Raw genomic sequence first — 15,396 nt, 5'->3', positions numbered from 1 at the left:
AACCCAGGAAAAGCAGCCGCCTAAGGTCTCTCTCTGAAAAAGGTTACTTGAATTAACTGTTGAATTATAAAGTTGCTGCTGTCTCAATATCTCAGCCAATTAGTTCAAAAGCACTGTAATAAATTGGATTTTTCTGCACCATGGTGTTTATAGGATTTGCTACAAAGCAAATATAATTGCTCAAGAATTTTGTACTATTGCTAAAAGAATCAAAGAGGATGGAGCCAAAACACACCGGGCACCTAAGGAGAGATGGAAACCAGCAGGTGAGGGGACTGGAAAGCTGGGAGAGGGGTGCAGAAGAGAGAGGGACGGGGAGCTCCTCCAGCCCAAGGGAGGGCTGCCTGTGCCCGCTTCTCCTCCAGGCTTAAGTAGCCAATAACCAGCCAAACCCAAGAAAAAGTGGAAATCACAGAATCACAGAACGGTGGGGGTGGGAAGGGACCTCTGGAGATCATCCGGTCTAACCCCCTGCCAGAGCAGGGTCACCCAGAGCAGGTGGCACAGGAACGCCTCCAGGCGGGGTTGGAATGTCTCCAGAGACGGAGACTCCACCACCTCTCGGGGCAGCCTGTGCCAGGGCTCTGCCACCCTCACAGCAAAGAAGTTCCTCCTCATGGTTAGGTGGAACTTCCTATGCTCAAGTTTGTGCCCGTTACCTCTTGTCCTGTCCCTGGGCACCACTGAAAAGAGCCTGGCCCCATCCTCCTGACACCCACCCTTTCAGATTTATTGATAAGATCCCCCCTCAGCCGTCTTTTTTCCAGACTGAAGAGACCCAAATCCCTCCATAAGAGGGAGGGAAGCCTTTCTCCATAAGAGAGGTGTTCCAGTCCCCTCAGCATCTTGGTAGCCCTTTGCTGTCCCCTCTCCAGCAGTTCCCTGTCCTTCTTGAACTGGGAAGCCAGTATACCAGAAATACCAGTAACCAGTGGTTTTTCAGGTCATGGTGAGTGGGGCGCAGGCATTCTCCGCATTATTTTTTAGGGCTCTGTGAAGGGTAACTGGAAAACAAACATTTTGCTGCAAGGCTTAAGCCTATGAGACTTTTTGACGCTGCCCTTGAATAGTGGAGGAGTGCCCGATCCAAAGCTCTCCGAGGCGAAGCGCATCTCCTTGCCCAACACCCACCTGTCATGGCAGACACTCAGACACCCAGAACCACTTCTGGTCATCAGGAATGAAAAAAAAAACAACAAAAAAACCCAACAAAACAAGGGGTGTGTGTGTGTGGGAAGAGACTTGGAACCCCAACGGGAGATTTTCAAGATACCAAAGTACCCCTAAATGCGGCAGTCCCTATCCCTGTATCACCTCTTGATTTCCCAAGAAAATAAAATAACACCGCACGTACAAACTGCAGTTTCCTCTACCTAAAATCCCTTTTTCTACTTAAAACCCTGGCCTGAAGAGGCTTCAGAGCCTATGTCCTATTATTCATCAAGTGAACAGGTGCCAATCAGCGATTCTCCATAAATCAAGGAGCAGAGGCGACAAGCAAGACGTGTTATTTCTCTGACGTATCCAGACTTTTCATACAGGCTGGGATTTCAATGCTGGCGCTTAAAATTATTAATTTTAAGCACTTTTTGAACACCTTAAAACTCAGACCTAGCCGAACACAATGAAATAAACCACTTTTCTTAATGATCTTTATTACCGCCTGCCTGCAACTCCTTAACTTTTTAAAGATACCTTTGATTTTGCAATTACTCGCTCCGGTTTGATTGTTCCCAGAGCACAGGTTTTTCTGCAAAATAATGTACACTGACAAATTTTATTCTCCGCCGGAGCCTGAAATTCAGAATTAAATGTAATAGAAATAAATTTATTTTTTATTACCTATTTTAGTACCGAGTATAGATTGTTTCCAAAAGACGCCCTCTTCTAATGGCTTTGGAAAGCAAAGCAGCTGTTGAATTCCTCCCGGGCCGGTATCAATCTATTCTTGTTACTAACGGTGTTACTAAAATTATACATCAATAAGTTAGGTGGCAATCTGTTTCTTTTCCTTCCCGGGGCCCTTCACCTTAGAACGGAAAAAGAATATTTTGCACTCAAGGATTTGCTCGGGCCCCGTTGCCAGTGGCAATGGCCGAGATTGAGACCGTAAATAAAGGAAAGTTTAAGGTGAGTTAAATGAAAATAGTGCCAGGTATCCCGCTTCCCTTTGCTCCTGTAAAACTGCCAATGGCAAAAGGGCGCAACGCTTTTGCAACCGCGCAAAAGTTTTCGACGATGAGTTTCTAATCACTGTCAAACGCGGATTTAAAAGCATTTCTGATCTTTCGATTTTAACCGGTTGTTCCCTGTGGGGACCGGGAAGCACCTCGCACGGGAAGCCCCAGCTCCCGTTGAAGCGAGGGCCGCGAGAGCGCTCGTGACTTCAGCAAATAAAAGCCAAGGATATGCAAAGAGCAAAATCATCACAATTAGCATAATAAGCAGCCGCTCCACCTGTTGCCTCGCTAGCACATTATTATACATTTTTATTATCTTTCTATTAAACTTTTCTGGAGCTCAGAAAGCCAAATTGTACTTGATATTTCTCATATCCCGCTTCCTTCAAAATTCATCATTTCTTTTGGGCACGCCGATTGTATTTCAAATTGTGCTGATGGTATTTATGAAGGAACCCAAGTTTCAAACAAACCGTTCTACACACACGGAGGCTGCCGAGACACGCTTGGCCTGCGGAGCACTCCAACAGAGCGAGGGATGCCGGACTGGTGTCAGAAGGCAGCGCCACCACCTCTGCCCCATCGCTAGGATGGAGAATGCGTGTCATTGTTCCAGCTGCTCCGTTTGTCCCGCAAAACAGGACAGATGCAGAAAGGCAGCTCCAGGTCAAAAGGAAAGCATCCTCTGTTAACATCTGCCTATCAATGTCTCTTGCCAAAATGATTTCTCCAAAGGAAGAAAAATACATTATTTCAACTCTGCTTGAAAGGAAGGTCTACAGTTTTGGTAGGTATCTCAAAGATCCAGAAGAGGAATACCACAACCCTGGCCTGTTCTGGTGTAACTTCCTTCCTGAGCTGTATATGCCACTGTAAGAGACGGACTGTAAATTCTCTGCCGGGGGGCAGGAGGCCCTCCAAGCCTTCAATGGAACGCCTCGAACGCTCGCAAGGAAATAAATATAATGCAGGCCTGGCCTTCAAAGAACTGATAAGGCTCACACTTTTGACACCTGAAGGTGTGGGAGAACCATCTTGTGAAGACAAGCTAGTTCTGCCACTCATGTGGTGAGCTTGCTAGTTCTCAATTCTCAAGGCCTTTGTGTCCCATGAGTGACCTTTGCTTCATTATCTGCGAAATGCATATGAAAGCGCACACCCTGCATATGCTAATGAAGATTATAGAGCTCGTGCTAAACACGTATGACCATGGCACTCGTCTCTCCACCCAAATCATGCCACACGTCACCTGGGAGAAGGGAGACACCTGAGACGAGGCTGTCCTCAGCAAGGGAGGTGGACCCTGCTAATTCAGCAAACATAAAAGGGGAAAATAAGTGCCCCTAGGGGGGAACAAAGAAGAAACAAAAGAAGAAGGTTGTGCCTGCGAAGATTCCTCCCAAGAAAGAAGACCATACCTGGGAAGATTTTTCCAAGAACTAAGAAGATTATGCCTGGGAAGATTCCCTGAAAAAGACGCTGGAACCAGGACCTCCGTTCTCTTTATCTCTGTCTTTTTCTCTGTCTTTTCCTTTCTCTATCCCTCAGTTCTCTTTTCTCTTAGAGTTAAGTAACGGTTAGAGTTGCCAAGTAATGACCTGAAGTACCGCTTGCCGTAAGTTGTCCTATACCTGTCGTTACGTAAACACAACGCATACCTCACCATTTGCCATAATTTGTTATATACCTAACCAATTATCGTGGACTCGTTAAGACCTATACTAACCGTTTTGGGCAGCTAATGAATGTTTCTATATGGACCTGGAGATTTATTTCACCTTAGTCCGCGCCGTTGCGAATTTACAAATCTGAAGTCACTTACCCCACTCCTTCCTGAGAGCGGCATGTGACAGCCGCTGAGACCCATCATGAAAAAACAGAAACAAGACAAAACCAGCTGAGCCGCCTCACCATGATTTGTTCTTGTCTTTCTCAAAAATGCAAAGCCCAGGAGATATTGCACTGAGCACCTCCTGGAGCCGTTAAAAGCTTCTTGCCTGGATTGCCGCGGCAGTGCTGCGAGTTATCACCACCAACCGCAACCTGCAGTGACCTCAGTAACACACGTTTGTTTTTTTTTTCCCCAAAAAGCATCCGGCTAACTCTAGAGAGGACATGTGTTGGGACTAGGCAGTTGTGCAACACTTCCAAGGAGAAGATACAGTGCCTGGTCTCCGACCCTGGTGCAGTCTCACCTTCTTGTGAGCCATCAGGAGGCAGTTCGAGTGTTCGTGCTCACACGCGATCTCATAGTCGGGGACGAGGTCAGCCAGCTCCTGGACGAAGCGCACCACCTCCTCGTGCCAGGGGACGTTGGCCATGGTGAGGTTGCTGGCCGAGCTTTCGCCGCAGTACGTCACGCCCTGAGAAGAAACATGGAAACAGTCACCATCAGCTTAACCCTTCCACGAGCTCAGGGCAGCGCCGGCACGTCAGCCCCAGCAAACCCCCGAGACGGTCTGGTTTGCTCCCGCTTCACACGGTATCTCACGGAAAGGCAACAAATTTGGAGAAGGCGTCCAAAATGGGCTCTCCCTCAGCGACACATCACCAAACCACTGTGTGCCCAGGCTTCCCCGGCAGTAAAGCACAGGTTAGTCTTTATCCTGGAAAAATGGCTTTAAAAACATTCAAACGGATGGTTCTCGTGCCCCTGAGCTACTAAGGGACCTTCGAGCAGGTCACTTTGCTTTGAAGCGTGATATGCCTGGAAGAAAGTCTTGCGAACAACCAATGCAATAAGTCAGCGTGACACTTCTAGAGATGACTGTCCTTCCAAGGTGGCTGTGATTTCTGCCACTGTCCTCCATTATCCATACAGATCTCGCTCCAGCCCCTTGTAAAAACCATCCTACGTGTCCTCCTCCCTAACTGTGCCTGCAGAACTCCCATGCCTGCGGAACCTCCCTCAGCCATAGAGTGGTGTCTCTCCCTGCTTCCAGCTGTTCAATTTAACTCCAAGAGAATTAAAACCATCTATTTTAGCTGTAGACGATTGCTGTAACTGCACCATTTTGGCACCCAAGAAGAAGAGACGGCCCCTGCACTCCAAAACCCATTTTCTGGCTTCCCTGTGGTGCCCATGCCATGAGACCCAGGTAACCGTAACCTGGGGCACAAGGAATATCAGTAATATTGGAGATTTGGAGTAAAATGCTCACTTCTCTTCACATGATTGTTTGGATCTTGAGATCTCAAGGTTCTTCCCAACTACCGGTCATTTTATAGTAAAAAAACAGGATCCTCCCCATGTTGGTGGAAGAAATGCAAAGCATGATGCATCCATGCGCTGATGGGCTGGGCAGAGCCTCACCGGGCAGCAGCATCCAAACCCAGCACCGGCAGAGATGTGGCCCGCTAGGAGAAAGGCGTAGATGCAGATGCTGGCAAGGTAGCAGCAGCGTGAGCCTAGGGAAACAGATTTCTTTTAAACACCTTTCCTCCCAAAGAAAAGGAGGGGAAAAAACAGTATCTGTCAGCGTGCAAATCATGCTTCCCTCCTGCACATGCACCAAGTGTGTGATTCTCGAGAGCCTTAAAAAAAATAAATAGCGCAAAACTGGAACAAAGCAGAGGATGTTTGTGAACCTTGAGGTCTTCTGAAGACAAAAGCTAATTTTAGGTTCAAAGCAGAGGGATGGAATTGCACTTTAAAGGTGGAGAAATGGTGAATTTGCACGGTCCAGTGCCACATCGCCCATTCCCTTCTCCAAGGTCTTTGCTAAACCTTGACGTTTGGCAAAGAGAAGCAACTCCACGGGGACGAAAGCATCTTCACTGGGGGCAAAACCAGAGTTCCCCCAGTGAAAACAGGGATGTTTTTCTGCAGTGGCCAAGCACCTAACCATCCTGAAGGAAGCCAGCAAGTGTGCACCTCTGGGAGAGAGGGACGTGTTCTAATCCTCTTTTTACAGCCTGGAAAAAAGGGAGACAAAGATTTGTACAGGGCCACGGGGGAAGCTGCGGGGGAGGAAGGACGGGAGGAAGGACAGCCACTCTGGACAGCATCATGGCACTGCCAAAACCTCATCTGCTCCTCTCCAGCAGTACCGCTCCTCCAACTCTCAGTTAGCACAAGACTTCAAAAACCTGTAAGAAAATTCCAAGGCTAGAGGAAGGTGTTGCTTTGTTTTTCATCCTGTCGGTGGGAGCCAGAAGCACCTTGCTTGCAGTTTAGAGGTGACCACGGCGCAGACCACGAGAGCTGTTTTGCTGCTAGCCCTGCCCCAGCTGTGCCGCTACCTTCGGCGATTCAAGGTCCCGCTAAGACCCTCAACGCTGGTGTGAAAGGATGAACACGAAGCCTCAGGTGGCCAAGTGCTTCTAGAAAGTGGGTGGAGAACTCTGCTCAACCTCCTCCACCTAGCTAAAGAAACACAAGTCACCAGCTTCCAGGATTCTTCTGCAATTCTCTGGCCTGGTGGGGGCAGCTCTGCTGGCCTCAGCTCTGCCGGCTGCTCGCCCAGTGCCCGCCATGGGGTTGAGGGGAGCATTTTAAGGAAGACATTGAGCACCTTCCTCCCTGCTTTTCCCTCCAGACCTCACCTGTGGGAGAAGACGGCTACAGTGACCACTGGGCACTCAGTGATCCAGACCCTTGTTAAAAAAATAAAGAAATAGAGATGGGAGTCACTTGTCCAAACTCAAGATCCCCCCTGGATATTGAGGGCCATGAGCTAGATACAAAATTAACGCTGGCGCAGTAAAGCCAGAGCAAACACAACCAGTAAACAGACAGGTTATTTTTCAGGGGTGAGTACGCAAGTAAGCACCCCAAAATATAAAGGTATTTATAAGAACTCCATCCAGCTCATCTCACTCTTACTATCTTTTGCTTAAATTAATTCAGTAAATACTGAGAACTGTTCGGAAAATAGTCCATCTCTGACTGTATCTCCCGCACGCGCAGAGGGAGGGTGAAAATCCAGTTTAAGCTGGTGCTGTAGAACCTCTTGTTGTTTACTGAGGAGTAGGAAGTGACTTGATGACATTAAAAAGCAGCTCATGGTGTTTTGGTCAAAGGCCACCTGAACAATTGAGGAATTTCTATAATGCTACCGCTGCCTGAAGAGTCCGTGCTGCTTTGTGCAACAGTGAGAGACGAAGTAATCCCCCAGAATGAACATCTGCAGGAAATATCGAGGGATTTTTTTTTTTTATGGGATGGATCTGCGCTGATTGTGGATCTCCCACCTGCTGCGGTCTGCCAGCCGAAAGGCCAGCACCATCGCTCCTCATCTCCCCTGACTTGGCATTAGTAAAGGTCACGCAGTGCTGGCACGGTGTATCTGCACCCAAAAACCCCTCTAGTCCCCAGGGTGGGAAGTAGCCAGCACGTGCAGGGTGCTGTGACCAGCACTACGAGCATCCCCTGGGCAGAGCACGGAGAGACGTTTCCCAACACACGTGGGTCTGCAAAGCTCTGTAGCTCACTCGTGTGAACAGGCAGGAGCAGCAGTCTTTGGGGAAACAGCTTTTCTGATCATTTTCTGGAAGCACGCACAAAATTACTCACTAATTTAGAAGTGGGATTGTTCATAAAACACCTTCATCTCAGATGCAATTGTAGACTCGTTAAGGTTCTTGCTCCAGCTCCCTTCCCAACCACCCAATACAGCAAAGGGACAGAAGGAGGGAACGTCAGAGTTGGGACACACGTTCCTGCTGTGCCCTACCCAAAGCCACGATGCCAGCGCTGCTGGTTTGGGTGATTTACTGGGACCAGGAGCTGAGGTGCTCTGGGTCACCGCAACAGCCACCCCCCTGCAGCAGCCAGCTCCCTGCACTGCAACCACACCCACCAGGGAGTGCAGCCCCTCGAAGTTCTCCTACACCCCACTCCAACCAACTTCAGCCTCATCGTTTTGAGACCAGCTGCTCATAATTTGAGGATTTGATCACTTGAACCTCCTGATTTACTGATTTAGCCTTAGCTGTGACCTTGGTTTCACTACTGCCTTGCTCCGTCTTTAATTGCGTTAGTAAAATTCTCATAAATTAGCTCAGCAGTATGTGGCTTACTGAGATTTATTTTTGCTTATTTCTTTCTTTCCAGATAAAATTCATTAAAGGCTCATCCAGCTGGTTTAACCTGTGGTATCACAACACAGGTCACAAACCCACCGGCACCCAAAATGGCAATTTCACACACGAAACTTGGCTTTTCTTCTAGACAAAAGCCCAACTCCTTCTCTACCTCTCTAGGTGGTTCCACCACCTTTGCTCTTCGGCGGAGCTATTTTATTCCAGTCACAAAAATCCCATCAAGCACCGGTCTTTAAAACAGAGCGCACACAATTTTATGGATGATTATGTTTTGCCTTCTCATGTTTTTCCTCTGTGAAGAACACTTCTACTTCTTTTAAATGGCATTTGCATCCGCGCTATGTTTACGGTGCCCACGCTGCACCCCCAAGACCTATTTCAGCTCCATTAAAGTTGAACGTGTCGCATCCAGCAATAAACAGAGACAGATCCTTTGCAAACACTTGAAATTAGAGCAAGGTGAACCATACAGGGCTTAAATAGGGCTACAAAAGAAACAGACTCACGCTAATTAGAAACTGTACAAGTTTTGGAAGCAATTACTTTCTTACTGGTAAATTTATGAGGGACCTCCCCCAATTAATCTGCCCAAGCAAAGGATATTGGAGCCGCGCAGCGTAACTCCGAGCCGGCGAGGAACCGGGTTGACTGCGCACAACCGCAGACAAGTCGGGGGAGTGCTAAAAAGGGAAGTACATTAATTTTTTAGCCCGGCTCTGAAAGTCTGAAAAAAGATTTTAAACGTTCTTATATTAGAGCAGCCAACCACGCAAGTAATAGGATCTGTATCTCCCGAGTTCAGCTGTATAGATGCAGCTCCATAGAGCAATATTTTCCCCACGTTCATTATACAGATTATGATTTGAGCAGCATGAAAAATGTATGACTACAGAGGGGGAAAATTCTTAGGAAGCTACAACATGACTCATTCTTTTAATAAACTTCAAAGATATCATTTACAAGCAAAGAAAGCGCAGAGGCAAATGGAATAACTAAGTGCTCGGATGGCTGATTAATTCACAGGCACAAATCAATGAAAATCAGCTTAGCAGCACACCGAATGAAAGCACGTCAGCTTTCAACTTCCTCAACTTCTTAAAACTTGAGTTAATTAACGGAGCTGATACCACTTAAAAAATGTGAACAGTTGATTAGGGCGGTCATGTTATATTTTTCCGTAATGCACGAAGACAGTTATTAAGACATCAAGTATCAAAAAAGGAAACCATTCTATTGTACGCCCTAAGCTCTTACACCAACTTCCCTGCAGTAGCAGCATCAGTGATGCCGCCTCTTAATTAGCCTTTAATAAGGGCGCTTTTAGCATCCTAATCATGCCACGCAGCTTTGGCCAAATACCTTGAAACGCGGCAGCCTTTTGAAGAGCATCTCGGCTGTTCTCGGTTATGCCAGTGCGGATCCCGAGCCAGCGTGCCGGCCGTGCTCTGCATTTCCGCGCCGCTGTAACGGAGCCGGGCGAGCACAACTGGATTTAAGCAACGCCTCGTGCCAAGAGGATTATCGCTGCAGCGCGGGGCACAAGAAGCCCGTTTCTTCCGCCGCGACCTGGCTCCTCGACGGAGATCTCGACAGCCAGCAATCATTTTAATCTGCAGGGCCATGAAGGAAAGATTACTGGAGAACTAAGTATGACAGCGCTTTGTTTCTCAACTCTGAAACTCCAGGCTTCCCAACTTAATTACTGAACAAGAAAATTCTCTTAACTCCTAGACGGCAAATTATAAATTTGTTTAATTGAGGCTCGTGTGAATTAACAGAAGAACACAGTGTCGGCCAAGCTGCTGAGTGACAGAGCCACTGTTCAAGAACTGGGGCAGCCTGGACCCAAGACAAATATAAAAAGCCTCAAATGACGCGTTGATAGATCACACTCCCTGCAATAAAAACGCTTATGATCTGAGCATCGGCATTGTCCAAATTATACACACAAGCTCTCATGCACGTCTGCTCCTCGCTGGAGTGGATTCAGGCTCGTTGGTTGTTTTTAATAATCGCTTTCAAGTTGATTTAACAAAGGACGTGGGTTTATTTGTGACAGTGAAAACTGAAAAGCAGGAATGGAAATGGTTAGTTTATGCAGCATAACCCCAGTCCTTAACACCAGCTCTCCAGATGCACCACGCGTATGGCTACATGCAGGTCGGTGCTACAGCAGCTCATAAATCTTCAGCGACTCCCTTGAAGGCAAAGGAACTCCTCCTGGAAAAGCTAAACTCTGAAACGCGGACACAACCTTTCATTCCAGCTCTTCAAAATGAGCCATAAAGATACCGAGAGAGACACGGCCGCTGCTAAATCACTCACCCCCCTGCTCCTTATGCCCTGTTGAAGAGAGATTGCAAAGAGGGAGGAGGGAATCATAGAATGGTTTGGGTTGGAAGGGACCTTAAAGATCATCTTGTTCCACCCCCTGCCCTGGGCAGGAACACCTCCCACCAGCCCAGGTTGCTCCAAGCCCCGCCCAACCTGGCCTTGAACCCCTCCAGGGATGGGGCAGCCACAGCTTCTCTGGGCAACCTGGGCCAGGGGCTCACCACCCTCACAGCCAAGAATTTCTTCACAATATCTCATCTAAATCTCCCCTCTTTCAGTTTAAAACCCTTCCCCCTTGTCCCATGGCTCCCCTCCCTGATCCAGAGTCCCTCCCCAGCTTTCCTGGAGCCCCTTGAGGGACTGGAAGGGGCTCTAAGGTCTCCCCGGAGCCTTCTCTTCCCCAGGCTGAACCCCCCAGCTCTCTCAGCCTGTCCTCACAGCAGAGGGGCTCCAGCCCTCCCAGCATCTCTGGGGCCTCCTCTGGCCCTGCTCCGACAGCTCTGTCTCCTTCTGCTGTTGGTGCCCCAGAGCTGGAGGCAGCACTGCAGGGGGGTCTCACAGAGCGGAGCAGAGGGGAAGAATCCCCCCCCACCTCGCCCTGCTGCCCACGCTGTTGGGGATGCAGCTCAGGGTGCTGGGGGTTTCTAGGCTGCCAGCACACATTGCCAGCTTGTGTTGAGCTTCTCATCCACCAACAGCTTTCTCCTCAGGGCTGCTCTCAAGCCATTCTCTGCCCAGTCTGTATTTGTGCATGGATGAATAAGGAACTTTGCACAGGACTTAGGAATAAAAGGAGGGTTTACCACCTTTGGAAGAAGGGACAGGCAACTCAGGAGGAGTACAGAAATCTTGTTAGGTTATACAGAGAGAAAATTACGAAGGCAAAAGCCCAGCTGGAGCTCAACTTGGCCACTAATATTAAGGATAACAAAAAGTTTTTGTAAGTACATCAACAAAAAGAAAGCCAGGGAGAATCTCCATCCCTTACTGGATGCGGGGGGGAAAGTTGCAACCAAGGACGAGAAGGCTGAGATACTTAATGTCTTCTTTGCCTCCGTCTTCAATAGTCAGACCAGCTATCGCCAGGGTGCTCAGCCTCCTGAGCTGGAGGATAAGGATGGAGAGCAGAACAACAAACCCATAATCCAGGAGGAAGTAGTCAATGATCTGCTTCTGCACCTAGACGTACATCAGTCTATGGGACCAATGGTCTTCTGGGGTGCATCAAGAAGAGTGTGGCCAGCAGGTGGAGGGAGGTCATCCTCCCCCTCTGCTCTGCCCTGGGGAGGCTGCATCTGGAGCACTGGGTGCAGTTCTGGGCTCCCCGGTTCAGGAAGAACAGGGAACTGCTGGAGAGGGGACAGCGGATGATCAAGGGCCTGGAGTAACTCTGTGCTGAGGAAAGGCCGAGAGCCCTAGGGCTGTTCAGCTGGAGAGGAGCAGACTGAGAGGGATCTCATCAATGCTCAGCAATAGCCAAAGGGCGGGGGGCAAGAGGATGGGACGAGGCTCTTCTCAGTGATGCCCGGGGACAGGACAAGGGGCAACGGGCACAAACTGGAACATGGGAAATTCCATCTCAACATGAGGAAAAACTTCTTTCCCGTGGGGGTGGCAGAGCCCTGGCACAGGCTGCCCAGAGAGGTGGTGGAGTCTCCGTCTCTGGAGACATTCCAACCCCGCCTGGATGCGTTCCTTTGCCACCTGCTCTGGGTGACCCTGCTCTGGCAGGGGGTTGGACTGGATGATCTCCAGAGGTCCCTTCCAACCCCAGCCATTCTGTGATTCTAGGTGCCCGACTGCCCTGCAGCTCCCCAGCAGGATGGGGAGGTGCTGCAGCCCCGCTGCTGCCCCCCTGGACCATCCATGCCTTGTGTCTCGCCCTCGGACACAATGCTCGCAGTTTGAAGGACATTAAGTGGTCAATTTTTTTTTTTTCAGGCATGGAAATTATACATTGTTCGAGCTTATTTTATAGCAGGCACTAGGACAGAAGATTTTTTAAACTTCACCTTCTCTTCATCTAAATGCAGATTGGAATGGCAGCAAGACTGAATAGCTTTTTGACAGGTGGGGGCAATCGCCTCTTGCTGCATGCAATTAAAAACTCATTAAAGCAGAGCTCATTTTCCTCATTATTTTAAGCACTTAAATAATCTTTACTGTTTAATATGACAAGACTGAGCAGACTGGGACAGATGCCTCCCTCTGGTCCTTCCCTCCAGACACTTACTTGTTCATTTTAATTTCGTAGCAAAGCTTCAGATGCCAGGAGCAGGACCTGCAGTCCCAGAACATCGTCCTTCGCTCCACCGGACACCGAGCCCACCCACCCTTAGGAGCTCAGTGCGAGGGTGCTGTGCTGGTGCCGGAGCTGCACAATAATCATCAGGGACAAGTGCTTTCAAGTGGCTGGAAACTGATTTCCCGAAGGCTTGAGGAAACTCTGTGCAGTGCCATGACCCATCTCTGCTCTGCCCTGGTCCTGCCCTCAGCGAGCACCATGGTATGAACAGTCCCCCAAAAAAGGAGAAGCCAGGCAGGCTTATTTTTTTCCATTCTCCTTAAATTGAAAATGGATGGAGAGAAGCAGCAAGGCTCTGCTTGGGCAGGAAGCCACACTGCCATCGAGAGCTGCGAGATGAAGCTTCGTTTTAGCAAGTACAGACCAATTCCCCGGGGATGTCCTTCCACTCGCAGCTCTGACTAGAGCAACCAGATCTCCCTCACCATTGCACAAGCAGCCCTGAAACACAAAGTTCGGTTTGCGAGGCTGAACCCTTGACATGCCCGCTTGCATTCATCAATGACCTGGATGAGGGGACAGAGCGCACCCTCAGCTGGTTTGCCAATGACAAAAGCTGGGGGGGGTGGCTGACACACCAGAAGGCTGTGCCGCCATACAGAGAGACCTGGACAGGCTGGAGAGCTGGGCAGAGAGGAACCTCATGAAATTCAACAAGGGCAAGTGTAGGGTGCTACACCTTGGGAGGAATAACCCCCCGCACCAGGACAGGTTGGGGCTGACCTGCTGGAGAGCAGCTCAGCTGAAAGAGACCTGGGAGTCCTGGTGGACAACAGGATGACCATGAGCCAGTGATGTGCCCTGGTGGCCAAGAAGGCCAATGGCATCCTGGGGGGGCATCAAGAATAGGGTGGCCAGCAGGTGGAGGGAGGTCATCCTCCCCCTCTGCTCTGTCCTGGGGAGGCCGCACCTGGAGCACTGCGTCCAGTTCTGGACTCCCCGGTTCAAGGAGGACAGGGAACTGCTGGAGAGGGGACAGCAAAGGGCTACCAAGATGCTGAGGGGACTGGAACACCTCTCTTATGGAGAAAGGCTGAGGGATTTGGGTCTCTTCAGTCTGGAAAAAAGACGGCTGAGGGGGGATCTTATCAACACTTATAAATACTGAAAGGGTGGGTGTCAGGAGGATGGGGCCAGGCTCTTCTCATTGGTGCCCGGCGACAGGACAAGAGGTAACAGGCACAAACTTGAGCATAGGAATTCCTACCTAAACATGAGGAGGAACTTCTTTGCTGTGAGGGTGTCAGAGCCCTGGCACAGGCTGCCCAGAGAGGTGGTGGAGTCTCCGTCTCTGGAGACATTCCAACCCCGCCTGGAGGCGTTCCTGTGCCACCTGCTCTGGGTGACCCTGCTCTGGCAGGGGGTTGGACTGGATGATCTCCAGAGGACCCTTCCAACCCTATCATTCTGTGATTCGCACCTTAAAGCTCCTGGCAGTGTGGAGAGGATGCCATGACTGTGTGCTCCCCCCGCCGAGGCGCCAACCTGGTCTTTCTCTCCTGTAACCCTGCCCAAGCCATAACCACCCATGACGGTCATCATAGGTGCATCTGGTCGTGATGGCTACCCCTGGCTCAAAGGTGGTTTTGGGGAGACAGATAACACAATTGCCAAGGGCTGACATGAGCAATGCGGGTACTGTGGTCAACATGCAAATACGACTATAAGTCAATCGTCTCACCCCCATAAATAGTGAACAGCCCATATATATATATATATATATATAAAGGATTGATTGTGCGTATATAATCCTTTAGACATAAACTGCTGACCAAGTCTGGGACTAGCATTGGATCTAAACTCCTCTGAGGAGTTTAGAAGCCAGGGGGTCCTTTCTGAACCTCGACTCAACGGGAGGGTCTCCCTGACAGCTTGCTCTGACCCTGCCCTCTGTGCAGTAAATAACCAGGTGTGCCTTGCCATCGATCCTTACTAAACCACTGTCACATTTACTACGAAACTTTGTTAAATCCCTATCGCTATCAATAAACGTATCGCTGCTTCTCTCTAGGAGTGAAGTGCATCGCTCCACCCGCGACAGATGCGTGGGCACAGCCACAATTAAAGGCGCTCGTGTGCCCAGCTGCTCCATGGTCTGTCTGCAGCGACCAAAGGTTCCAGATTTCTGCACGCTCACCCGGCCCTGCACTAAGGGGACCCTGCAGCACGCTCCACTCCAGTAGGTCTGAACGAGTCCTTTCGCACCGACTTACTTTTCTCTTCAACACCCTTTTGCCCCTTCAGTTTCAGAAGGGCTACGAATGGCAAAATACCGCCCGTCAACACAAGCGCCTGGCTTTCAAAACACAAAGAGGGTATCATAGCAAAAAGAGGAGCTGCACATTCTAGATCTTAAATATAAGAAACAACTTCAGACAACTGTTGATGGTGACATTATGGCATTAAAACAGACTAAGGCAATAAATAAAATTGATGCGTATTTAATAACCACATGAGTGATTCTCCCTTGACTTGGGTTTTACACAAGGGTAATCAAGGCTAATTTCCATTGGCTTAAATAAGAGAATAGGG

The 15,396-nt window shown here is 49.3% G+C and overlaps 1 protein-coding gene across 4 annotated transcripts in view; it reads right to left on the bottom strand.

Moving 5' to 3' along the window:
* The window catches only part of LOC134518781 (S-adenosyl-L-methionine-dependent tRNA 4-demethylwyosine synthase TYW1-like), a 119,727-nt gene that overhangs the window by 12,105 nt on the left and 92,226 nt on the right, over nt 1–15,396 (bottom strand). For 3 of the 4 annotated variants that reach the window (XM_063341979.1, XM_063341981.1, XM_063341980.1), the window contains exon 15: nt 4,376–4,543. In XM_063341979.1, coding sequence (XP_063198049.1) covers nt 4,376–4,543 — 168 coding nt within the window. Of the gene's footprint in view, nt 1–4,375; nt 4,544–9,584; nt 9,836–15,396 lie in introns of those variants that run through there. The other variant, XM_063341982.1, reaches the window with a different exon arrangement.

Source organism: Chroicocephalus ridibundus, chromosome 7 (genome assembly GCF_963924245.1).
Source record: "Chroicocephalus ridibundus chromosome 7, bChrRid1.1, whole genome shotgun sequence".
Taxonomy (NCBI): Eukaryota; Metazoa; Chordata; class Aves; order Charadriiformes; family Laridae; genus Chroicocephalus; species Chroicocephalus ridibundus.
Note: the sequence above shows the minus strand (reverse complement) of the source record. Positions and strands in the feature narration are given on the sequence as shown.